This window comes from Xiphophorus couchianus, chromosome 5 (assembly GCF_001444195.1).
Source record: "Xiphophorus couchianus chromosome 5, X_couchianus-1.0, whole genome shotgun sequence".
Classification (NCBI taxonomy): Eukaryota; Metazoa; Chordata; class Actinopteri; order Cyprinodontiformes; family Poeciliidae; genus Xiphophorus; species Xiphophorus couchianus.
The window spans coordinates 11952723-11978330 of NC_040232.1; the positions used below are offsets into that span (position 1 = coordinate 11952723).

The 25608-nt window shown below is 37.2% G+C and overlaps 2 protein-coding genes across 9 annotated transcripts in view; both read right to left on the minus strand.

The window, feature by feature from the left end:
* Positions 1 to 673: 673 nt before the first annotated feature.
* LOC114144037 (retinal cone rhodopsin-sensitive cGMP 3',5'-cyclic phosphodiesterase subunit gamma-like) lies at positions 674 to 1992 on the minus strand. The gene is made up of 3 exons (XM_028016489.1): positions 1833 to 1992; positions 1462 to 1578; positions 674 to 1363 (listed from the first exon to the last, which is right to left on the minus strand). Exons 2-3 carry the CDS (start codon positions 1563 to 1565, stop codon positions 1246 to 1248), a joined length of 222 nt encoding a protein of 73 aa, XP_027872290.1. The 5' UTR covers positions 1566 to 1578; positions 1833 to 1992; the 3' UTR covers positions 674 to 1245.
* Positions 1993 to 8997: 7005 nt separating this feature from the next.
* The window catches only part of rbfox2 (RNA binding fox-1 homolog 2), a 50208-nt gene continuing 33597 nt past the window's right edge, over positions 8998 to 25608 (minus strand). For 4 of the 8 annotated variants that reach the window (XM_028016482.1, XM_028016484.1, XM_028016488.1 and 1 more), the window contains 7 exons: positions 21696 to 21783; positions 20156 to 20212; positions 17183 to 17336; positions 16527 to 16572; positions 13204 to 13292; positions 12444 to 12516; positions 8998 to 11891 (listed from right to left, as the gene is read on the minus strand). In XM_028016482.1, coding sequence (XP_027872283.1) covers positions 11847 to 11891; positions 12444 to 12516; positions 13204 to 13292; positions 16527 to 16572; positions 17183 to 17336; positions 20156 to 20212; positions 21696 to 21783 — 552 coding nt within the window. In that variant the 3' untranslated portion in view covers positions 8998 to 11846. Of the gene's footprint in view, positions 11892 to 12443; positions 12517 to 13203; positions 13293 to 13650; positions 16073 to 16526; positions 16573 to 17182; positions 17337 to 20155; positions 20213 to 21695; positions 21784 to 25608 lie in introns of those variants that run through there. The other 4 variants (XM_028016483.1, XR_003595384.1, XM_028016487.1 and 1 more) reach the window with 4 other exon arrangements.

Here is a 25608-nt window from a genome sequence, read left to right on the forward strand (position 1 = left end):
GAGCCCAGGAAGCAATCGTTTGGCAATAGCTGAGGGTTCAGACCATCTGTACACTGCAAAGAGTAGAACAAGAAGCTGGTTTTTACCAAGCTGGTGCTCTTCTAGCAGTGGACCAAAAAGTTGGACAACACAGGCTTGTTTTTTTAGTTTTTGTAGCAACAAGCTGAGTGTTGTTATTGGACTTCTGTTGTTCTGTACTCTCATATTACGGTGTAGATTTGTCCAGTAAAATGGTGCAGAGCTGTAAACAGATCACAAAGCTTAGCAATTAAATGTTTTAAATTGAATCGCAGATGTAGAAACTTTTAAATATATTGATATTTTCTTCAATTTAGTTGCATTCCTTCTTGTCAAAATGATGATGAGGGCTATTTTTGGTTTACGTAGAGAGAGGACAGCTGTTTAATGTGATGTACTGACAATTATTTTTATATCTATTGCTGGAGGTAGGCACCTGTGACTCTGCGACCTGGCACTGGGTTACGTAGGTATAAAAAGCAGATACAGTAGATGGATGGATGAGTTGTTTAATTATACCTTTCAGCAACCTGCCATAACCTGCACCAGAACAAATTTGGCTTTTAACCCCAGCTTCTGCTTCACTGACTCCAAACGGCTGCAATAATCATAATCAGCAAAGCCTTCGGTGGTAATAAAGTCAGAGACGAAGATAGATATTTTGTGCAAAGCACTCACATTTATTGCTTTTGCTGCAACAGTTTTTCTTGGTTCAGACAGAGATGATATCCTTTGCTAAAGCATAATGTGATTTACATATTTCTGATGGAAGACCAACATGATGTTTGGCTGTACAACAGGAATTTGTTCATGTTGAATCAGCAGCCTCGAAGAGAACGGGTGGAAGAGGAGAAGACTGTAATACTCCTGAGGTATCGCAGTGACGGATTTCAAAGTCCCTTTTGTTACATTGAAAATACACATAGAACATTCTATCGGTTTCCTTCCCTTCGTGTTGAGAGAACTGGGTATAAGGAAGATAGAGACAGAAAAAGAGGAAAAAGGGAGGCAGAGATGAACACAAGATTTAAAAAAAACATATGGAAAGGCAGGGAACAAATAAAGTGCAGAAGGGGTTCCTCTTTTATTTCCAGGTCAAACCTCTACAGCATCAAAAGCTGCTTCATCTGTGCAGCATGAAGGTAATAGATTATCCACCTGATTGACAATATTAGGACCACATGGGGGAGAACAGTGGCAAGAAGGGTGAAGGCAAAGGAAGGAGGGCTAAACAATTCCATATTTCGCCAAGTCGCTGAGCTCCATGTCGCCGAAGGCTTCCCATGGGCAGACCACTGTGAAGTCTGTGCCAAGACCCTCCATGCCTGGAATGTCATCTCCAAAACTAAATCAAAGAAACAGAGAGACTTTGATTAGAACAAAGAAAACCTGAAGGCTGGAAATATGACCTAAAATATTAAAGTGAATCTTTCAGGTTCTCACCCCTTCTGGCCTGGTTTAGGTGCCTTGCTCTTGAAGGTACGAGCGGCCCTCTGCTTGAATTTGGGAGGGGCCTTCTTCTCAGCGGGAGTTGCGACGTCTGCCATTTTTATTTGGTCACTGAAAGCGAAGAAAGAAAGAAACATATAAACCTCGTCCCTGGTTTTCTTACGCTTATCTTGTGCCTTAAAGTTTTACAAACGTTTCTCTCACTTTTTGTCCAGTTTGAAAATAAGGAAGCTAATCAAGTAAAATATTTAACAATTTAATAGTTTAACAATTTAAACTTTTAACATATCTATGAAGAACAGATTGTCAAAGAAGTAAAAAAAAAAAACTGTATAAGAGCTGAGTAAATTGCAGAATCATCTCACCTTGTTGTTCAATGTGTTTCAGAAGCTGTGTGGTGAGCTTGTTCGTTTCTCCGCTCTCGGTGCGTTTCTCCTCTCCCGGTCTGAGAGCCTGCTTTTAAAGTCCCCGAGCTGCTAATCCTGCTGTCAGTCTTTTGAGTTGGCACCTTTTCCAAACCCTCCCCTGTACCAGCTCAGCTGCAAATAGGTGAGATAAAGCATGACCAGATATAAATCCATGGTGTATTTTAAGGTGGACGTGCTGGTCAACGTGTAAATTCAACAGAATCACAGCCGCCGTGTTATTTGAGGTCAGTTGATTGGCAGTATGCGTCTTGACCATTTCATACTATTTTTGCATAGATTTTTTTTTTAATGGTCTCATAGCTTTTATTGAAAACAGAAAAGTGACTTATGAATGTAGTATGTTGTATGTGCAGCACAAAATCTACCATAAAATCTTGTTAAATCTAGTATTTTCAAATACTTAATATGCAGAATACTATGTATTCTAGTAATACTGGAAGTTTAAAAGCCAACATTAGCTGGTGTATTATTGATCTATCTGCTAGCCTGCAGTCAGCTGCGTTACAATCACAACACCTGCAGCTTGGAAATGCTTACTGAGCGACACCTCAACATAAATGATGGTTGGTGCTCCTTTAATTTCCAGTTTTCTGTCATTCCAGATATGGGCAAACAGCCATGTTAGTCATTTTTAACAGTAAGAGAAAAGTGGAGCTTCCTTTCTTCTGCCAGCTAACTGGTTGTGCACAGCCACAGGTGAGGTGCTTTGCAATGCAATTTGGATGAAAAGCCCTTTTGCAAAGTACATTATTATGTTTTTGGTTTTTTTAAGGATTTTTTTGGCACTAGTGGCCTTTATTGAACAATAAATAAGGTAGACAGAGAAGGGAAAACATGCAGTAAATGGTCCTGGACTGTCAATTGAACCCAGGATGATCACATTAAGCATTACAACCATGTCCAGAGGTTGACCATTACAACCTCTGGACATGGTTGTAATGCTGGTGTGTGCACTCAATCAAATGAGACACCCAGCTCCCAATTTTGCAATTTTTATTCAATAATTCCAAACCTTGTATATCTTTTAGCAATAATATCATACTTGCAAAAGTTTTAAACTGTCTCTTTATGCTAATTATTCAAGGAGCAATGTTGTTTCTAATTGGTGATCAGTTCTTCTGCTCGCTTTTCTTTTCTGGACTTTCTATGTCTTTTTTAAAATAATGTTCTGTGCACTTCTTGTAACCTGAAAACAGTGAAAACTACAGTATATTTTCTCAGTTTTCTTCTGTTTGTATCTAAAAAATTTGCTCTCCATCCTTTCATTTTGGGAATCAAGAAAAAAATGATCACTTATTCTATATATTTGTAAACATGTGTCTCAGGATCACCTGCTCAAAGATTTGGAGTATGTGATATAAGACCCCAGAAGCCTTGAAGTCTTTGCAGGAGATCAGCCGCATGGAAAGAGATAAAGCGTACTTAATTATTCAACTCTTAATCTGTCCCTTCATGGCCCTAGGTGAAAAGGTAACGCTCAGACTGTAAGTAGGACCTTAAGTGACCAATCATCAACGTGACACGAAGAGTCAGACATTACTTTATAAGACAAAATGTTATTAAGATGTGTTATATGTCAGAGTCAAATTGACCAGAGACTGAAATTAAAACTGCTTTTTATTAAAGGCTATGGTTTTAGAAGAAAGCATAAGCTGTACACTTTTTGAATATTTTCACATATGGTTTTATGTTTTTGGACATAGAGCCACAGTGAGATTGAATAAATGTGAAATGACTGAAAGCTGTTTAGATAGTCATGCAATGCCATTATAGATGCACTTTCACTGCTTTGCACTGGGATTTTAATACTGTATAGACTGCAAAGTAGCAAATGATTGAGTTTTACAAACAAAAGAAATCAGTAAAAGCCTGTTTGTGTTCGTCCTCCTTTACAATGATGCCCCTAAATGAAATTCAGCACTACTAACTGTCTTCAGAAGTCACAGAGTCATGAAAACACCAGATTGTTAGGTGATGAGACAATTTCCCAAGCGATGACCATATCTTAGCTTTTCAATTCATCCACAACCTGCAGAGTTTGGCACTCCACCAGCCTTGCCTTCATGGGAGAGTGCCAAGAAGAAAGACACTTGAAAGAAAGTCACTGTTGGTCCTTTTCCACAAGCCATGTGAGGACAAAGTAATATCCTGGTAATATCCTATCTGCAGAACTCTATTTGTGGTGGAATATCCCATAAATCACCACAAACAGACTGTTCCTACCATGAAAACTGATGATGGAAGTATTTTGCTGATGGGGTGTTAAAAAAAGAGGGATACTCTATGTAGAACCTGCTGCTAATGAGCGTCACCTTTCAGCAGACGACCCTGATCATTTTGGCAAGTATGTAGTAAAATAATCCTTTCCACTGCTCCCTTGAAACTTTCTCTTCACAAATGTTCTTCACTCAACTTGATGTAAGTCTGGAAGGAAGGATGTTATTCTGTAGATGTGCAAAAAAAAGTCAGGGTTGGGAAATAACTCGTTACATGTAACTGTGTTATATTTGGTAATTTACTGTTTTTTCCAATTCTTTCAGAGCATTTCTCTGATCAGAATTAACATTTTTATAGTTGTTAGTTCAACCTCCACAACATTTAGTCATTTGTGAACATCATACTATCAGTTTTACATTTCTTCCAACAAATTGCAAACCCTTTAGGATACATGCATCAACTCCTTCCATTCTTTTCTGCTTTATTGTAAACATCATTTGCTTACATCAGTCAAATGAACTGTACTCAGGAATATTAAATGGTCATTCTCTATAAATTTAATGGTTCTCATTTTGCTGCTTGAGTCGTTACAAACAAAAATGTTGAGCAGGTTGTCAGAATCTGTCATGCAAATGTTCCCAACCCAGACATAATCTGAAACACCTGCAGTTTTCACTCCAGCTAACAGTGTTTCTACACACTATCGACTCATGGAACATGAACACAAATTCATGCGCCGCTTTAGAGATTTGTATTTGTGAAAGACAAAATATACTTTTACTACTTTATTTATGGAATATTTTGTGATGATCTATTACATTAAAGTGTTTGGTTATAATGTTAGAAATGATGAAAACTGTAAGTTTGGGTGAATACTTGTGGAAGGCACTGTGCTTTGTTTACAGAGTGTTGTTTCAATAAGCAAGGTGACAAACTTTCACATGTCAGGACACAGTAGGGTATTAGAAAGCAGAGAGGGGAGGGGAGTATATAAGATAATCACATGGCAGAATGCACGTACACAAGAAGCTGACCAGAGACACATCAGCATGAAGTCGACTGTCTCACAGGTAGGATGAAATCTGTAACATTCTGAATGGCGCCAGTTGCATAAACATCTTTTTTTTGGTTTGGTTTTGTTTTGCTTTAGAGTAAACCTGGAAAATTACCTCTTAGAATTTTTCTAAGGCTATTTTATCATTTGTATTGTTGTAGTGTTAGACTATGGGAAATAAGTAGGATTGGGGTTCTTGAAAGCATCTCGAAGAGAACTAATGATGTTGACTTTTGTGAATCCAAAACTCTCCCCCTATAATTGACAAGATTAGATTCTATAGTGTCAATGTGTATTGTGTTTTTTATTAACTGATGGTCATAGCAGCTAAATGTCTGAATACAAATATGCTTGGGTTTAGTTATTTTTCTAATTTTAAAATCAATTCAATTTTTGTGGTTAAAAACACTGAAAGGAACGCACTGAAGACATTATCTGAAATTCTGTATCTAAGAATTATTACTTGTTTTCTGTGATACAAAGAAAAGCAAACTGATACTTGTGTAAAAGTCTGGTTTACTTAAGGAGGCATAAAAATCCAGCCAGGAATTATCTTAAAAAAGGGAGCCAAGATTTCAAGAGCTAATAATAATAATAATAATAATAATACAAAAACTCAAAGCTTCTTCCCATCAATAAAAGCTGGAATGAAAACAGATCAAAGGGTGCTCTGTAATTATTACACAGCAGATTAAAACTAATTAGATTAAGTGTAAATAGCAAAGTAAGGATTGCCCCTTCAAAGCTGGACAGAAGAATTATTAGTCAGAAAAGCCTTTACTTTTAACAATAGCCACATCATAACATTGACGTTACATTGGTTGTTTACAATAGAAATATATTGCAAAATCCTAATCAAAAAAGGTTTTACAGTATGCCTACATAAAGTTATAAAATATTCAGCAGTTTTTAGTTTGGTATTTGACTGCATGAAAAAAAAAGTATGACAAGACATATCTTAATGCATTTTTGTATTTACATATTTTCCATTAAGCATTTAATATCTAAGTTATTTGTATAACATTAAAAATAGATCTTTTTAATATCACCCAGATCCGCTGTAACAATTAAAGACAAGGACTTTATTCTTATTGAAAACACAGCTTTTTAGAAGGGGCTTGCAAGTCGTCTTGGACTAGAATAAAACTGATATTTGACATATGTAGAACAGTGACTTTCCACCAGGGGGCATATGTCAAGGATGCGATTGAATACAGAAGACCTTTGAGAAAAGTACTAATTGTGGTAAAGCGGTAGAAGTCCCAGAAATAAAAGTACCAAAAATGTTAGATTTGAAGTCATGGGTCGAAAATGTAAGAAGAAAAAGATTTTCAGTTTATAAAGTAAAACTTAAAACCAAGACTTCTCCCTGTGTACCAAACACTTGAGTTTTTCTGTGACATGTCAAAACAAATGGAAATACAAAAGAAAATCTCCTTTTGTCAAAAGTTTATTGATATATTCTAAGCCAATTAACTTTTGTCAGGATATATTCTGGCATTTATAACTTTGAATAGACCGCAACAAAAAAAAAAGAATGAGCTCTTTGCATAACAAGCTCTTAAGGTGGACTAATAGCTTTGGTGTATAAATTGACCTAATCTGGGAGAGTTATGTCACTGGATGAGGGGTAGTAGGGTCTTAGGTAAGAAAGCACGCAAAGGCTGTTTAACTCTGAGATTACCCAACTCACTGTACATTTTCTTCTAGTATCTAAAAATAACTAAAGAAGTAGAGAGGACTTTGGTAAACATCAGTGCATCAAATAAAATGCCAAATAATCAACAATTTCTAACTCAATAGCACTACTTGAGAAACGATGGCACTATACCAATGACTCTCCTGCAGAATAATTCAGAGTGAAACTAAATAGAACCAGGAAATTTAATTTTTAATGGTAATATTTTGGAAGACATTTCATTGAAAAAGTATTTATTTTAAAGAAACTCCAGCAGCTAAGTCCACACTTTAATAGTGTTTTCAGTGAATAAACACATTGAGATTCCTCTTTGTAATACGCACTAAGTCAAGACTTGTTTTTGATTGTAGATTCGATGACGACATCACCTGCCTGGAAGGCTTTGCCACAGACATCACAGTGATCTGTCTGTAGGAAGCTTACTGAGACATGGAGCTCAGCGACTTGACTCAGTATGGAATTATCTAGAAAAGCTCCGCATGTCATCATGCAACCTGTTCTCCAGACCTTTTCCCTGCTCTTCTCTGTCTAATGAGTTAGCTCACCCTGTGTTTGTTGATGTAATGCTTAAAAACAGAAAATTTTCAAATATGAGTTCAAAGTAACTTCTTATATATATATATATATATATATATATATATAGTTGAGTTTTGTATACTTCCCTGAAGTCTCTATTCTTTATGGTAGAATTCTTTATCGCTCCAATGCTTTGCACTTCCCATGTGTTTCCATACATCTGCCATTTTTTACATTTCCTTATTGAGAATGACAATGCAATTAAATTTGATTTTAATTTGACTTGGTTTCGATGTTGATAAAGTATTTTAACATTTCATATGAAATTTAAAGAACTTGGTAAGTTTACTTTTTAAAAGGGCAAATAATAATCTTCACTGTTTTTGTTCCAATCTGATGCTATAGGTGTAACCTTTGTGTTTGAGCTTGGTTTGTTCACAAATACATCTCGGCAAATAACCAATTATTGCTTATCCAACCTTATTGTACCCAGATAAATAAATGAATAAAACACCAAGCAAACTGGAACCGATTGGGATGGTGAAGAGCTAAGGAGGAGCACAGTCATTCTCACAAGCAGCCATTTTGAACATACTGCTTTCACAAGATGAAAAAGAAATGGTAAAATGATACAGTGTAATAATCAGGAGTGTGAGTGGATTCATGGATTTAGTTCACACTAGGGAGGTTCATATCAAATATATACCAAGACTAAGCTAGTGCTAGCTGTGGTCAGTATTCTCATGATGACCAAATAATTGGTTCTAAAGTCAATAAAGTTTGGCTTTGCAATGATCCGTTTCTGGCTTTTTTCTTGTGATTGTGTTTCGGCATTCAACCTCTGTTCATTTTATGCAACTTTGACTTTTTATCCCACATTGCATAATGACCATGACTTATGTTATCCAAATTTTACTGAAAAAAAACTTTACACATTATAAAGCTTTATGAATTTGTGCAGTTGAAATCAAAATAGTTGTACTTGCTTGGTAATTCAAGTAGTGTGGTAATTTGACAATTCAATTTTCAGCATTAATGCAAGAACAACCTAAATTTTAATGCCACTCTTCTGCAAAACTGTCTTATCCATGCGTAGATATGGGCTGGTTGGATCAAGACCGAAAACAAAACTATAAAAAAAATATTCCTTTCCTTTACAATTAAAGACTTACTTAAACAATTGTGTATAGTAGCAGGTAAAATGGGAATTATTTTCTTTTCTGCTACATTGTGTTAAATTGTAGTTAGTAAATTAAACACTTATTTGCCTCATGTCTTTTCCCTTTATTTAATCAAAATCAGCTAACTGAAGTCAAGTTACCAAATTATTCAATAATACATTTTAAGAAAATTTGATTGGAATCGGTATTGGGGATTCTAACCGTTTTGACTTGGTTTTGGATCGATACCAAAATCCCCAGAATCACACAACCCTAAATATCAGATGAACAAAACAACAAAAATACATAGAAGTTCTTAAACTGTATGTTGTACTAATATTTATCAGAATATAGTTAGTATATTTTAGTAGGAATATAAAAGCTGAATATAAAAGAATAAAAGCTTCTCTGATTAGTACAGTCAATGCATTTTTAAAGGAAAAACAAACAGGAGGCTCAAGCACAACAAAACATTTTATATAAAACATTTTATATGGACATTCAATAACAAAAAAGGAAAAAAACTTAAACAATGGTAGTCAAAGGGATACAGACAGGACAAAGGGACCGTTCATTGAAAAACTATATTAACTATGAAGAATGACCACATAGTTTTCTATAATACAGGGCCAAGAAAGCCATGACAGAAAAATGAAGCTGCCAAATTCCATTTTCGTCAGCAGCCATTTTGTTTGTCAGCAGGCGATTTTATTTTATTTATTTTTTTTGCCAACAGCAATGTGCTCTTTGTTGTCAGCTAGATTGGAACCGCTAGCTGCCCATCAGGAAGTTTAGTGGTGATGGAGGGTGCTGCAGCTCTCCGCTGTAGGAATCAAATATGAGAACTCACGAGATTCATGCAAGACATTTTTTTTTTCTTTTCTTTTTTTTTTACATGACAACTATCACTCATGCTGGTTTGTCCATGCCAGTAGTGGCTCTAAAAGTCCATCTTTGTCAATTTCTTTTTTTTTTTTTTTTTGAGCACTTTTCAAGTTGGGAACCAGAACATGCTGGAAACTTAACATCTTTGGCTAGTGCCATTTTTAAAATTTAGTCCAGAGCACATTCTATATTTAGATAAAATACCAAACCAAAAGGATGAACTAGAACTGTTAAATGAAAGAAAAAAAAACATGTGGCTGCCCAAAATATATTTTTTTTCAATAGTTAAAAAAATGGGACATTTAAAAAAATTTTGAATCCAATCCCACCCCGCAAACAAAAACAGTTTAAAAACAGTCCTATTTTACACAATGTATATGATTTGCCAAACCAGAATATCAACCTGTGTATGCATGAGTAAAACCACTTTCAGTCATTCAAACTGACTATCCACTGAAATGATAAGGAGTCTTCATTAAAATACAGGAAAAACAAATCAAGCAAAAGAAGAAAATCGAAACAAAAAAAACTAAAAACATAAAAGAAAAAGAGGTTAATTTAATGAAAGTGCCACAGACCTGGTCTCATTCATTCTATGGCTCACTGAAACAAAGGAAGGAGGAAAAAAAAACACTTTTTGTAATTGGTGAAATAATGATTACATATCACAACAACAATTCCTATGATAAATTGAACAAAAAACAAAATGATAAAAATTAAACACTTTGGTGACGTTACCGGCATACCTTTAGTTACGCTATCGATGTATGCTCTCAGCTCAGGAATTTTAATCCGAGCCCAAAAAAGAAAAGTTGAAATTTGCACCTTACTGAAGAAGTGATAAAACACATTTTTATATATTAAAAAAAAAAAAAAAAAAAACATTTAAAACGTAAATAAAGACAGCTATAAGAGCATGATAATAATAACACAAGTAATATATTTATATTTATATATATATATATATATATTTATACGGCAGAAAAATGTGCTTTCTACAAATCTTTGGAACACAAAATAAACGTCAAAAGAAAAAGCCACATTTTGGAAATATAGGGTACAATAGTATAGAAATATGCACAATAGTAATGTGTTTTGCATTTAAATATTCACTATCAACTCACCAACGGAATCTCTGTCTTGCTCAGTAATTGCTGTTGGCAGCATCTTAAACGCAATTACCAACTAAAGTATGTTTTAGGAAGACTCATCCATTGCTGGACTATATAAAAGATGAAGAATGAGGGGAAAATCTAAATAATAGAGCTTTACAATAAACAGACCACCAGTTACCTGAACAACCCCTACAGCTGCAAGCAGATGATCTCCAACAGGATGTAAACTTAACAGGAACATGTTTACAGTGTAGTGTTGCACTTTTTTGTAGTGTTTTATGATGGCTGCACACAGACTGTGTAGTGAAATTCTGTGCATGACCAAGAAGACGTGAGATATAGTTGGTATATTACTGAAGAGTGGAGTGTTTGTAATAAAGATGCATTTTTTTTGTTATTATACCCCCCGAGTTTCACTGATGAACCTCCACCACAGTGGTGCAGCTGTTTCAAACAAAAAAAAATGGTTTTATAGTAAGAAGAATGAGAATAATTACAACAGTAATAATAATAATAATAATTTGGTAATTTGTTTTCTCTAAACTAATTTCTTTGCATATAACATTTTTTTAAGTTTAAAGGTTTACCATTTCCACATACAAAGAGAAACTTGAGGTAAGGAACAGCTCTAATAAACCCTCCCTCCTTCATCTTTCCATCATTTCTCCAAGATGCTGGGTTCAGTCTTCTTCACAGCAGAACACTGAAAGAGTGAAACTCATCCCTTTACCATCTGCCGACATTGAGGACGGACTCTAAAACCCACCACTGGGTGCTTTTGTTATTTCGCCATTCTGGTTCAAAAATCTTTTTGCGGGTGCTCTAATTGAAGGCACCTTTCTGCTCTCGAGACTGTCTGCTTCCCTCTTACTTTCCTCAGACTGTGTGCAGGCCAGCCGGCGCTCGGCTCCTTCTAAGGCAGCTGCTCAAATGTCCATTATCCACATACAGCCTCTGGAAGAATGCCTGGGCTCTGTCCCCAAATCTTGTGCTGCTGAGTGCTGAGAGAATAACAGGGGGAGACTATAATACAGCCGTGCAATTGAGAAGGTGGCCATTTTTCAGTCAGATTTTTTTTTTTTTTAATGTAAAGGCGACCCTTCAGTCTTTAATACAGCATTCCTCTATTTTTGTAGAAGCTTAGATAAGAAAACGTGGAATTGCTCTGGGGTGGGGTCTGAAATATCTTTGCTGTGGTTGACTCCACGCTTTAAAACAGGGCGCAGTCCACCTCCAGGACAACAGAGGGAGCTCTTTCGGAATAATTCAATGGGAGAGGGGAGGCCCTGGGTCATGTAGTGTCTTTTAATAAGGGGCAAATCTGCTGTAGCCTCCCCTGTAGAGCGTGGCCTGAAAAAAAAATACAAAAAGATATTTAGATTTTTTGCATTTGTTTCAGGGAGGACCTCATAACATAACTTATAATGAATCACCCCATCATTTGTTTGCTTTAGACATGCTTACTCTCCCTGCATGATGAATGCAGCTGTGAGATACCTAAAAACACTGACTTAACATAGTGTAATTATGTATCTTACTTTATAGTTTAGAGCCAGAAAATGTACAAATATGGTGATGACAGACCACTCAAGCAGTGAGTCAACAGCTAGACCATCAAAATTGCAGGCATGAAGTTTCACAGGTAAGTGTTTACATTTCCTTATCCTTGTTTTTCAGTAAAAAAACCAAAAACACCTGCTGATCCTTTCTTAAAGGAACTCAATAATCACTCTCTAGCACTCCTAGATGTTAAAACACAGTAAATAGCTGCAGTAACATGTTTTTGGTCAGTGTCTGCAGAAAATATATTAGATGTTTGACTCCAGCAGTTGTCACATTGCATGAACTTCTTCCATTGGCGTCATATGAAGTATTAGAGAAGAACGGCTCACTTAAACTCACCATGGCTCCAACACCATAGGCTGCTGGGGCCAGTGCAGCATGGTAGGGATCTGCCGTGTAAACTCGTCCGTAGCTGTGAGAAACATCACGTTATGCTTAGAGACAAATAGCAACATTTGTGCACAAAAAATAATAAACAGCAACAATGAGATAATGAAGAGTTTGTGATTGTTGTATCTATACTTGCATATTATTTTTGACACCATATTTTTATTTAGTTTATCACCTAAGTCTAACTGCATTTTAGGAAAGGAAAAATGCTGCAAAAGAAAGTATGTCTGAAGTATGAAATCCTGGAGGGATGCACTTCTAGAAGCCGTCACATCTTGAAAACGAAAATGTTTGATTACATTCAGTTCTAATATTTATCCTAGGATTGATCATAGCTTTTATTTATTATTACTAAAATTAGATATTGTTGGAATTATGTTTCCTTCCGATATACATTTTTTGCTTTTGTTTACTTGCATAAATGTGAATTATTTTTGTCATTCTGTTTTTCATTAATGTTATTTTTTGTCAATGGTGACAAAAACTGACACACGTTTTGTGAACAAATTCAAATTTACATATTACTTGTGAATTAATTTATCAACACAGTGTAAATAACTTTTTTTATGTGATGCTGTTGCATGTTGGTCTCTCAGAGGTGGATGAAAAGGTTGAATGAGCAGATCCTAAAAGACTCCTGTGAATGTTTAACTGTTTGTGTTTTAAATGTTTTAAAGATGTCCTAAGATGTCCTGAACTATTGACTCACCTGTCACTGTAAGCTGCTGCTGCAGCGGCTGCTGCTGCAGGAGTCGCTACAGCAGCCGGCTGGGCATAACGATACGCTGCATAGCCGCCCTGTGAGAAGGCGATGGAAGAAGAGGGAGATGGATGAAAGTACGTGGGAGTGCAGAGGAGGACATGGGGACAATGTAGGGACAGGTGGGAAGGGACAGGAAGAAAAATGAAACATTTGTTCAATGCTCGCTATTTGCTTTTTGCAGTGCAGATGACTAGTAGTGAATCTAAAGGGTTATATTGTGAGAGAAAACTGCTGAGAAGAGCGAAATATTAACAAGCAGACAGTCAGCAAAACTGGCTAATCTGGTGCAGTACAGCATTCACAAGGATGTAGCTATGGCTCTGTGTTTCTCTCTCACTCCATGACTAACTCAGCAAAACTATCCGTAATTGTATGTGACGCTATTTTTTTTAATTTTTTGGGCTGTTTGCAGCCGGCAACGTGCGTCATCTTCCCCACAGTGTTAGACAGAGAGGGAGAGAGACCTTAAAGCCATAAATGTGCCCAACCGCCGTTCCCTTCCAAAAACAAACGGTCAGAGAAAGGGGAAGGAGATGACTGTGCCATTATTTATGTTTGCATGAACAGCTTGTGAACAGACACCAAAAAAAACCAAAACTACAGGTGTAAGGAGACAGTCAGCCAGTTGGATTAAAAAAAGAGCAAATCGCGCACTCTCACATGGCCGGCAACCAATCACTGACAGACACGGCATGCTTTCCCAAACTTAGAACACATATTAGGTAAAAAAAAAAAAGTCCTACAAAAAATAAAATAACACACACCACTGCATTCTACCCTAAAGAATCAGTCACGACCAAGTCCCTGCATTCAGGACCACACATTGGCTGCTATGGGGGGAAAGGCTGGACTAAGTAGGAGCAGAGGAGGACAGAAATGAGATGAAGGGACAAGAAGATGGAGAGAGAACGGGAAGAAAAATGAGCATAAAAACAGATTGGAAAGAAGTTGGAGTAAGAAATGGAAAGGAGATTTAAGAAAGGCAAGAGGGAGAATAGAAAAACTACTGCAGCTAGAATAAAAAAGAAAGAGGTGAGTTGGGAGGATGGAGAGATTTGGGAGGTGACAGGAGGGAGGGGGGAGCCAGCCTTGTAAGTATGTCCGCATGCTGACACTGATTCAGTTAGCATGCCACAGGTGAAACAGATAGGGAGATTCCTGGAAGGGGTCTGAAATAACTGAATGTGTGTGTCCTACATCCTTCTGACTGCCAGTGTACACTCTGTGAACTACAACACTACTCACGACCGTTTCCTTTTTCCTCACTTTCCCAAAATGGATAATTTCACTGAACAGTCCACAATGGGTAATTATTAGGTATAGATTTGCCTTAATTTATCATCTGGATTTATCTGATGCTCTGACTCATTAGTACTGGGATATAAACAGAAGTTTTGGACATATTTAGCAAGAAGAATAACTTTGTTCAACTTTTATCTTTTAAAAGTTTCTACTCCACAGTCAACACGTTTTAATTGAAAGGTCAAGATAATAATTTGCTGAAGAACTCTCTATGCTGTGTACTGCAACTTTGCAAGTTCTGACTCATTCTTTCATGTAAGAGAAGACTTTTTTTTTTCTTAATTTTCTTTTAGACAGCTGCACAGATCTACAGCACTTTTTACAAAGCATAGACTCTCTACACATTTCAGATTAATTGTAAAAACAGCTGAGAAAAAATACTGCAGCTGTATTGTGCCTAAGATTAAAACCTATGGTAATAAAATACATTGAAGTTTGTAGTTGTAATGTGACAAAAGGTAACAAAAGGTGCTGCGGTATGAATACCTTTGCTAAGCAGTCCATATATAATTGAAACCAGAAGTCTACATACACCAAAATAAAAGACACATGTGCCTTTTTCCTCACCATCTGAAGTTATATCAGACTAAATCTCTGTTGTTTTAAGTTTATAGACTGCCTGGATTGAGATCAGGGCTTTGTGATGGCCACACCAACACACTGACTTTGTCGTTCTTGGGCCAAGTTTGGCTGTATGTTTTGGATCATTGTCCATTTGGAAGACCAACCTGCACCCAAGCCTTGATTTCTTGGTTGATGTCTTCAATATTTCCACATATTCTTCTTTCCTCATAATGCCATTTATTTTATGAAATGCACCAGTCCCTCCTGCAGCAAAAGAGCCACACAACATGATGCTGCCATCCACGTATGCTTCACAGTTAGGATGTTGTTCCCAAGCTTACAAGCGCCCTGCCCTTTCCTGCATAAACATACAAACATACCTTCATACATACAGTATTTGTTTTTTGCAAACATTAGACTTTTAAGACATTATTAAATGAATCTCTAATATATTATTACTCTGATTAATATGATTTTTAGAGAAAGAAATAATTTTTGTAATTCTAACTGAGCCCCCCAAAAAACTTCAGAAAGTGAAAAGAAAATGTGTAGCTGTCTTTTCATTGAGTGCCTGTGAACTTCTGGTTTCAAGTGTAAAATTACTCTTGTAAAATAATCAAGTTATACTGCAATATCTCAGTCCATTACTGTAACTGCACACCTGCCATCTGGATTTCAACTTATTAATTATTTATCCACATCACTTGGAAGATTCGTTGTATTCTTTGGGAATTTTAGCCCAATTCTTTTCTCCCCCTTCTGTAACTCCACCCATGTCAGAATCCAGTGAGTTAGTAAAAGAAGACAGAAGAGGCAATTCAATCTCAGATGGTCAATAATGTCTAGCAGCACGCAGTCATTGGAGACGAGGAGGATGCACACTGGCTGTCACATAGAGTGTGTAAACCCTACCTGAGGCAATCTGCCACTAATGTCCTGAAACACTAGTCTACAGAGAGAACAGAAACAGCTATTGTCAACCTGGTCTCACACATACGCACACACACGCACAAATACACGCAGGCACACACTCATGGTCACACTGGTACAAACTTACTCCACAAAGGCACAGAAACAAACCCCAGAAGAGTTTACTTGTGAATGAGCCTGATTTGAACTGTTTGCTGCACTGAGGAGGAACACTGCATATCACCAGGTGTGTTACTAAATACTTAGGGCTCTTAGAAAATACCTAAAAAATAAACTTGGTGTTAAGCATTGTAAAAATAATTTCAGATTTAGGCAGAATGACACAAAATGCGTTACAGTGACTAATCGAAACTGTCAAAAGTACACGCCTCTTTGGGTTTGATCCGCACCGTTTCACACTTGAAAACCCACAGGCAAGCGAAGGAAAACGTAGGTGACGAGTGAAGCAGTGGAGGAGAGGCAGGCATACTTACATAGAGGTCAGCTGCACCGTAAAAACCATCCTGATAGGCCATCACACTGAGAGGGAGACAGACGACAGCAGGAGAAAAGACAGAAAGGTAGAGAGTACAAAGGGGTGGTGTTTGGAAAACCAAAAAAAAAAAGAAAGAAATCAAAATGAAACAAAACAAGGAAATAATGGAGTGAAGCGCCACCGTGTGGACAGAGCAGAAAACAACAAATAGAGAAGGTGATGGGGAGGTGAGAAAATGGTGCCAAAGAAATTGTGAGAGAGAGAAGAGAAAAGAAGGGTGAGATTATTACACACCGTGCAACATGCAAGACTAAATACCACCTCTTTGTATACAGATGCACCGACTTCAAAGTGTTACTACTGCTACTTCAGCTGGTGAGATTTACCAAAAACAAAAGACCTCAATTTAATTTTATGACAAACTGCGGTCACATCATAATATGTTTAAAAGTACAAGGAAATGGTATTTTAGCTCCGCAAACTATCAAAGTTATTATTTTTGTAGAAATGTATCCAAACACAACATGCACGATTTGAATCACTACCTCGATAAGTGAAGCCATGCTTTAAAAGAAGATCAACCTTATCATTGTTTTTCTTTACTGATCTAAAAATACAGGTATTTCTATTACACATATTTACATATGTATTTACCCAGGGTATGCTGGGATGGCAGGTTGTGGGACGGCAGCCCTGACCGCGCTGTAGACAGGCCGAGCTCGACCCCGCAGATGCGTTCCTCGAAAGGTCGCAGCGGTGGAAGCGGCAGCCGCTGCTGCTGCTGCTGCCGGGTACGGGAACCCTGGAACTGATGATTAGAAAATTATATGACAAAACATGCAGCTTTCATTGTATTCACAATGGTGCAGTATTAACGATATCTCCACAGAGAAAAAAACATCTTGACTAATCTGTGTTTTCATAATTTATCACCTAAGTGAGTGATTGTTGGCAATCATTTACAGTTTCTGCAGGTTTATTCAGCTAAACTGATGTGATTAAAGTTGTTTGGTATTGAAGCTTCTGAAAAACCTTCACATTTCAGAGTCAGGTTGGTGTTAATAATGGTAGATGTCATCAAAATAACAAGTAGGCTGTAAAAAAAAAATACATTCAGATAGTAGAGAATAGAACAGTCACGAGTTTCATGGAAGAGGCAGAACAGCGACCAAAAACAGAAACATAAAAACTTGCAGGGGTTAAAAATTTACATACATGCCATTTTATGAAATACACTGCCTGGCCAAAAAAAAGTCGCCACCAAAAAATGGTCACACTCTCTAATATTTTGTTGGACCGCTTTTAGCTTTGATTACAGCCTGCATTCGCTGTGGCATTGTTTCAATAAGCTTCTGCAGTGTCACAAGATTTATTTCCATCCAGTGTTGCATTAATCTTTCACCAAGATCTTGTATTGATGATGGGAGAGTCTGACCACTGCGCAAAGCCTTCTCCAGCACATCCCAAAGATTCTCAATGGGGTTAAGGTCTGGACTCTGTGGTGGCCAATCCATGTGTGAAAAAGATGTCTCATGCTCCCTGAACCACTCTTTCACAATGTGAGCCCGATGAATCCTGGCATTGTCATCTTGGAATATGCCCGTTCCATTTGGGAAGACAAAATCCATTGATGGAATAACCTGGTCATTCAGTATATTCAGGTAGTCAGCTGACCTCATTCTTTGGGCACACAATGTTGCTGAACCTAGACCTGACCAACTGCAGCAACCCCAGATCATAGCACTGCCCCCACAGGCTTGTACAGTAGGCACTAGGCATGATCGGTGCATCACTTCACCTGCCTCTCTTCTTACCCTGATGCGCCCATCACTCTGGAACAGGGTAAATCTGGACTCATCAGACCACATGACCCTCTTCCATTCCTCCAGAGTCCAATCTTTATGCTCCCTAGCAAACTGAAGCCTTTTTTCTGGTTAGCCTTACTGATTAGAGGTTTTCTTACGGCTACACAGCTGTTCAAGCCCAATCCCTTGAGTTCCCTTCGCATTGTGCGTGTGGAAATGCTTTTGCGTTCACAATTAAACATACTCCTGAGTTCTGCTGTTGTTTTTCTTCAATTTGAGTTGACCAAATGTTTAAGTAATCGCCGATCACGATCATTCAGGATTTTTTTCCGACCACATTTCTTCCTGGAAGACGATGGTTCCCCACCATCCTTCCAGTTTTTAATGATGCGTTGGACAGTTCTTAACCCAATTCTAGTAGTTTCTGCAAACTCCTTAGATGTTTTCTCTGCTTGATGCATGCCAATGATTTGACTCTTCTTAAACAGACTAACGTCTTTTCCACGACCACAGGATGTGTCTTTTGTCATGGTTGTTTAAGAAATGAGGAGTTACTCATTGCATCAGCTGGGGTTAAATAACTTGTTGCCAGCTGAAAGATAATCGCCTATGCAGTACTTATCCAATAGGAGGCTTGTACCTATTTGCTTAGTTAAATCCAGGTGGCGACTTTTTTTTTGACCAGGCAGTATATGTATTTGATCCCAAACAAAGCATGACTTAAACTTACTGGGTAAACTTTAGATGACTTTATTATTTGACTCAAGTGTCTTGAAGCAGAGACACATCTAATGGTTGCAAAACTCTGATCCTTGGGGGGTGTGGCCCCAAGATTGTGTCTTCAGATTATAGTAAGCTCCACCTATGTAGTTATGTGCTAATGGTTCACTTCTTATGGTCACCCTGATCATGACTGATTCTCATTTTGTATTTCTTCTATTTGTTCCAGAATCATACCAAACTTCTTGCCTTGTGCAGATCTATCTTGCTCCTCACTTTCCCTGAACAGAACAAACTGGTTCAATGACCAGGTGTCCTTAATGATCTGTGTACCACATGGACAAGTAACCATGTGGAAAACTTGAATTCTGGTTGTATTGGTCCAAATACCTATTTCAGAATTCTAACTCGCAGTGTACAGAGATTAAGTACAAATATATAAACATAAGGGAAAAAAACAGCATTTCCAGCCATTTTTATTTATTTATTTAAAGAAAAGATAGGTACGCTGTGGCAGTTAAAATTCTGTTTTAGCTGACTACTCAGGTTGTAAGGTGTTCATTGTGTTCATTAGGGTTCCAGCCTGGAGGAAGAAATTATCTCTGTAGCGGCTGGTTCTCATAAATAGCACTCTGTAGCGCTATTTCCTGAAGGTAAAATCCAGGATGTGTGGGGTCTGCAGAGATGCTACCTGCCCTTTTCCTGACCCTAGACCTGTACAAGTCCTGGATGGAGAAAAGGTCAGCCCTGATGATCCACTCTGTAGACCTAGTTGTTCGCTTCACTCTGGACCAGGTCTGTTCTGTGGATGAGCCTTGATGACATGCAAACTACTTATTTTTTAGATTGTTGGTTGATGTCATGTCCCACTGAATTAAAATAAAAGCACAACAAAAGACTATCTTATAAGAAACATGTTTGACCTCTGCTACAATTTATAGTTTTAGTAATACTCAACAATTTTGGAAAATAAAAGCCTACGATGTGCAGGTGTCTCTTGTTCTAATTCTTAATTTGACTTTGCAAGGTTTTGCCTCCAAAATTCAGTATCTGTTGGATATTATTTGAGAAGCAGAATAAAATTAGTTTTTTAATATCTTACCTGTATAGAGCTCAGGACTGTACATGGCTCCAACCATAGGACTTAACTTCCAACCAGCTGTAGGAATAAAATTTAAAAAAACAACATCAAGGCAACATTCCTACATGAAGAAAACTAATATTTTCATGAATAGTAACTTAACAGGTGAAAGGAACCAAGTTCACCAGTCAAGCTGGTTGCAAGAACAACATTTTTATTTGTGGTCCGTAATAGCGCGGATTCAGAATGAATAACACTATTTGAACCCAAATGTTGGGTCAGAACTCAAACAAATCCTTGTAAAATGATCAGTGATTGAGTCCTAGAAAAAAACACATCCACCTTTTAATCTTGTTCGTGTGGTTCCCCAATTCTCCCAAGCTGTTTGGGAGAGCAGTTTATTAAACTTAATATTGGAGTTTGAGATTTATAGCAACTTAAGGTTATTGACAGAAATAGCAAAAAAAAAATTTTTATCAAAACCGTAAGGCAAGCATTAAAACTTCAATACATGAAATAATTCAACCTGGACTGAAATATTATACAACAGTTTTTTTTATTTGCAGTCACACTGACATAGCTGCAATCGAGGACAACCGCTACAGCTGCAATCGAGGACAACCGCTACAGTTCAGTACAGTTTAATGCACAAAATGTAGAAAAATTAAATTAAATACGTATTTTCTTACGTATGAATGTGTGTGTATTCAGTCAAGAGTCAGAGACCAAATGCTTATGGGTAAAGTGTTAAAATCAAAGGTCTGATGTGGCAAATCTATGATGAAGACTGTCATTAAATTATAAAACCATTTCAATTAGTGGGCCAGAATTTCTGTCCTTTAGAAAATTTAATACAAGAAAAAAGTCAGAAACAAATTAAACATTTTTTATAAATGGAAAATGGTCAGATAAAATTCTATGCTTTATAAGACTATGTAGTGTCTTTCTTTCTTTACACAAGGGATATCTATTATGTAAATAATACATACTGGTTTTTGCAGCTAGCAGCTGTAACTATACTTATAGCTAGTATAATATTTTAAAGATTATATAAATGAGACCTATTCTGCCCTTTAAAGGACTATGCTGTTATTTTTTAGTTATTATCCAAAATCCTTTTATCTGGTAACTCGGAGTTTATTCAACGTAGGATTTCATTGAGAAGCACTGGAATCCTGTAGACTAAAATGAAGATGTTGCCATGGAGATAATTATGGAAAATATTGCAATGATTATCTCAGACATGATGTGTGCCTCTCTTTTTTATCTGTGTTTCCATCACTCTGTGACCTTTAGCCTTTAGCATATTGAAGAACATCATTTGTGCTGCTGTTGGTTAATTATTACATTGGCATGAAAAATACACAATAACAGTTGGAATATATTAGCCAACAATTACTGCACTCCAAGCAGCCCTTCATGACGTGAATATTGCACTCATTAATATTGCGATGATGATATATTTGTGATATATTGTGCGGTTCTATAATATGAAATTTATTCTAAAAAAGCAATCAATAAAGGAAATGTGTCACCAGTATAGCTCAGGATAATATGTTACCGTATGGAAGTGCTGCAAGGCCCTCTCCATTAGCATATGGTGTGGTCATTTTCTTGTTTGTCATCACTCTGGCTGTGGCATTATTAACCTGGAAAATAAACAAAAGGTTTAGGAGCCAATTTATTCTGTTTTATAGCAAAATTCAGGAAATATTAACAATTTAATAGGAATACATTTTCCTAAAATTTTAGAACATACATTTTATTTTTCACAAAACTCTTCTGCTTTTCATGTGAGGCGCCATCGTACTTTTAATTTCAGTTTTTATTCTTGACAGGGTGTTAATTCTGTAGATGAGCAGCAATGGTATTTAATGCATGCGCTTCTTTTTAAAGAAGAAACACTGATAACAAGGATCCCAGTGAGTAATCAGGCAGTTTTGCACACAAACATTGCAACTATTGGCACATAGAACAAAGCAAATTTAAAAAATATATTTCAGAGCAAAGGAATTCGAAAAGAAATCCAAGACCATTATATTGCTGCTAAAAAAGGAGGAGACAAAGAAGGTGAATTAAGCAGCAGATTTGTCGTCAGTTGAACAAAATGCAAAAACTTATAACCAAAAATAAATAAATAACATCAATCAAACAGTTTGTACAGAAATTACAGACAGCCAACCAGGAGTGCATCACATCACCAGAGGTGAGCAAAACTAACCAATTAGCAAGCATCAGATGCAGCAAATAGACCAATCAAAAACAGAAAAGAAAAAAGGTTGGATTCCCTCCCAATTGAGAACACATCATACAGAAAAGGGAGGAGGGGACAGAGAACAACAGAGAAAGGACAGAGGATGCAGGAGGAAGTGCCAGTCCATATGAAAGGAAACAGAAACACACAGAAACGTGAGGAGAAAGAGAAGAGTGAGGGTGAACGATTCATCCAAATGTGCAGTTCTTCCAACCAAAAAAAAACCCAACAAAAAATCAATAAGATGTGATACACATACAACACACAAATCTGATTGTTTGCCTACATCCAGTCTAACTGTACATGAGCCATGATGGAGGAGATGATGATTGGTGCAAAAACGGATACAGAGAAAAAGGACAGCACAGAGAAAAGAAAGAGGATGGGGGATGCAAGTATCATTTCTCAAATTAAAAAAAAACAAAAAAACAAAAACAATTCAACCAAACCAAAAACAATCAAACCATTGCTGTGAAACACTGCCGGGCATTTCAGATCAGTGTCGCACACCAGAAAACACCTCGTAGAACACACAACCGACGACACACACCATCCAGAACCAAACTGATCAAAAGGTAAATCAAGGACACCTCCTCACAGAAATCAGAACAAGACAAAGCTGTTTTCATTTAGGTTTGCCAGGAATTATTTCAGGATGCTTTTTTTTAAATTATTTTATTTCAGCTTTACTTTAAAAATCGGCCCCGTTTGGGAACCCGGGCTACTCATCCACGAAACACAGCTCTGATTGAAACATTAAGGCTGCAAACCTGCACTTCGACAACAGTCTGAGCACTGGTACAGGAAGTGATCGTCAAGCACTACAGCACGCCATGATATACAGACAGCTATTATCCCCTCTCCAGAAGAGCTAACATAGCACTCATGCTCCAGCATGCTCTCCCGCTAATAAGGTGCAAGAATGGAGCTATTGGCTGACACATGACACAGAGAGATGACATAGTACTACATGACGTCATACAGATGACCAGAAAGAGAGTAAACCATGCAGGATACAGCTCACGAATTAAATGCTTTGAATGCAGTTAGAGGTGATTGTAATGAATGCATTAAGAAGTGGTAGTCGTAGTTGTTGCACTTGCAGATAGATGCGGTACATTCAGTTACACAAGTGGCCTTATTGTAATGCCATGCGGTAAATGGCTAATCTCCTAATAGTCTCATTCACCACCTCCCCAATCAATCACAGGATTAGCCAATCAGGTTCTGTCCACCAATCAGTCAAGCTCCCTGCAGCAAGGGAATCCTTTGTTTGGGTGCATTTTATTTTTTGTTTGGGCGCATGGGGTGGGGGGAGGGGTCATTCAAAGATGATGCCATGTGTACACAACTTACCGTGGTCGGGGGAACGGCGTGAGGACACGCGAGCAGTTACCGTGGAGACTGACAACAACAACAACAACAACATACAAAAATCATCAGGGAAATCGAGAAAATATGCGTAAGAAACAAATGATGAACCAAACAAAAGAAGAAAAATAAAACAAAATAAGGCAAGAAAGGGGAGGGACAAACAAAACGAAGTAATGAAAAGCAACCCCCACCCTGTGGTAGAAAGGAAGTGATGTCAGAGGTCACATGACAATAGTCACCTGCAAGTATCAGCCAACCACCTAGCCTCTATAACCCACCATGACGACAGATCATAAAGGTTAAAGAAATGGAGATGAAACTCAGGGGACACTCTACAACGATAAAATAAAAAATTAGAAATGTAATCTCTTTCTAGAGTGATTTTGCCTCTTACTACATCACGAGACAGAAAAATGAACAAAGACATGGGGGATGAAGGTTGACATGAGGACAAAAACAGAGAGACAGACTGGTTGGGTGTGAAAAGAAAGATAGAAGGAGATAGAAGAAAACCTATTAAAAAATACAGAAAGGAGAGGGAATGACAGCTATCTATGGCATTCTCTTCACTTCTTTCTCCACCTTCCATTTTTTTGTAATTCAGCACACCTACACACAGACAAAGAGAAGAATGCAGGACATCCAAAGACCATGCAGAAGAGCTACAGCAGTAAGTAAAAGAAAAAATAAAAAACTTAATCTGAAGCACGATTTAATACCAACAGCTCGAGCAAATGGCAGAAAGCATGGCGTGTGTGTGTTCCCTCTCGGAGGCCATTTGCAACTGAAATCTGAGCTCATGCTGACAAATTAAAAAGGAAAAAAAAATGCCACAACAAAATGCACTTCCATGAGATCTGGTGTTCGTTTTCAAGCAGGGTGTGTGCAAACAGTAAGCCTTTTTTGTTTTTGTATTTAACCATCCATCTTGCATATGTGATTTTATTTATTTTCTTTAGTTCTGGAAAATCAAAAATGACACCACACTTCTCACAGCAGTTTCATTCCTCAACTCCCGCCCCTGAAATGCCCCCCGTCATGCTTCGATCTCTGAACACACCAAACATATCAGCAGCGACCGCATACAAGTCGCTCAGTGTGAAGTGACAGGCTGGGGAAACACCCAGCAAACTCTAACCTTACAGTGCCTCACCAAAGTATTCACACCCTTTAAACGTTTTACATGTTGTCAAGTTACAACATCAAACAATTAGGTATTTCATTGGGACTATATGTAGAAGACCTAAATAAGCGAGGGCATCATTGTAAAGCAGAAGAAAAATGATAAGACTGATTTAAAATCCGAAAGGTTTTTTGAGACCATTTTGAACTATTATAATAATTATGCAAGTGCACCTTCTCATAGCAAAACAAAAAAAGATATTTTAAGAGAATTTTTTAATATTCAGAATAAACAAACAAAACAACTGAAAAAAGAATAATTAAGATGGATTATGAAGTCTCTAACTAAAATTTCATTTAAAAAAATAATAATCACTTAGTTTAGACAGGGAAAACAGGCAAAAGTGAGAGGTAGTGCAAACTAACTACGGTACTTCGTATTGAGTATCAAATGTTTACAGTGTTTCTCAAAATGCAGCCTTTCCAACAATATCAACAAGTAGCATCTATTTCAGGATCCTTGTCCTAATAGATATCATCACACTAATTTTAATTTATAATATGATTACTTGATTTATTGCTTAATGTGCGAGGCTTAGATTTGGGGTGAATTTGTATTCAGTTTCTTTTTACTGTGAACTCAGGTGCCATCAGAAGTCACAGAGGTAGTGACTGGGGTTTAACCGTGTGTAATTTAATCTCAGAGGTTTGTTAGAGGACTCTA

Coding starts and splice junctions, on each gene's coding strand:
- LOC114144037 (XM_028016489.1), bottom strand. CDS start 1,565: ATGGCAGACGTCGCAACTCCCGCTGAGAAGAAGGCCCCTCCCAAATTC. Junction 1,364..1,461: donor CCTAAACCAGGCCAGAAGGG/GTGAGAACCTGA, acceptor TCTTTGATTTAG/TTTTGGAGATGACATTCCAG.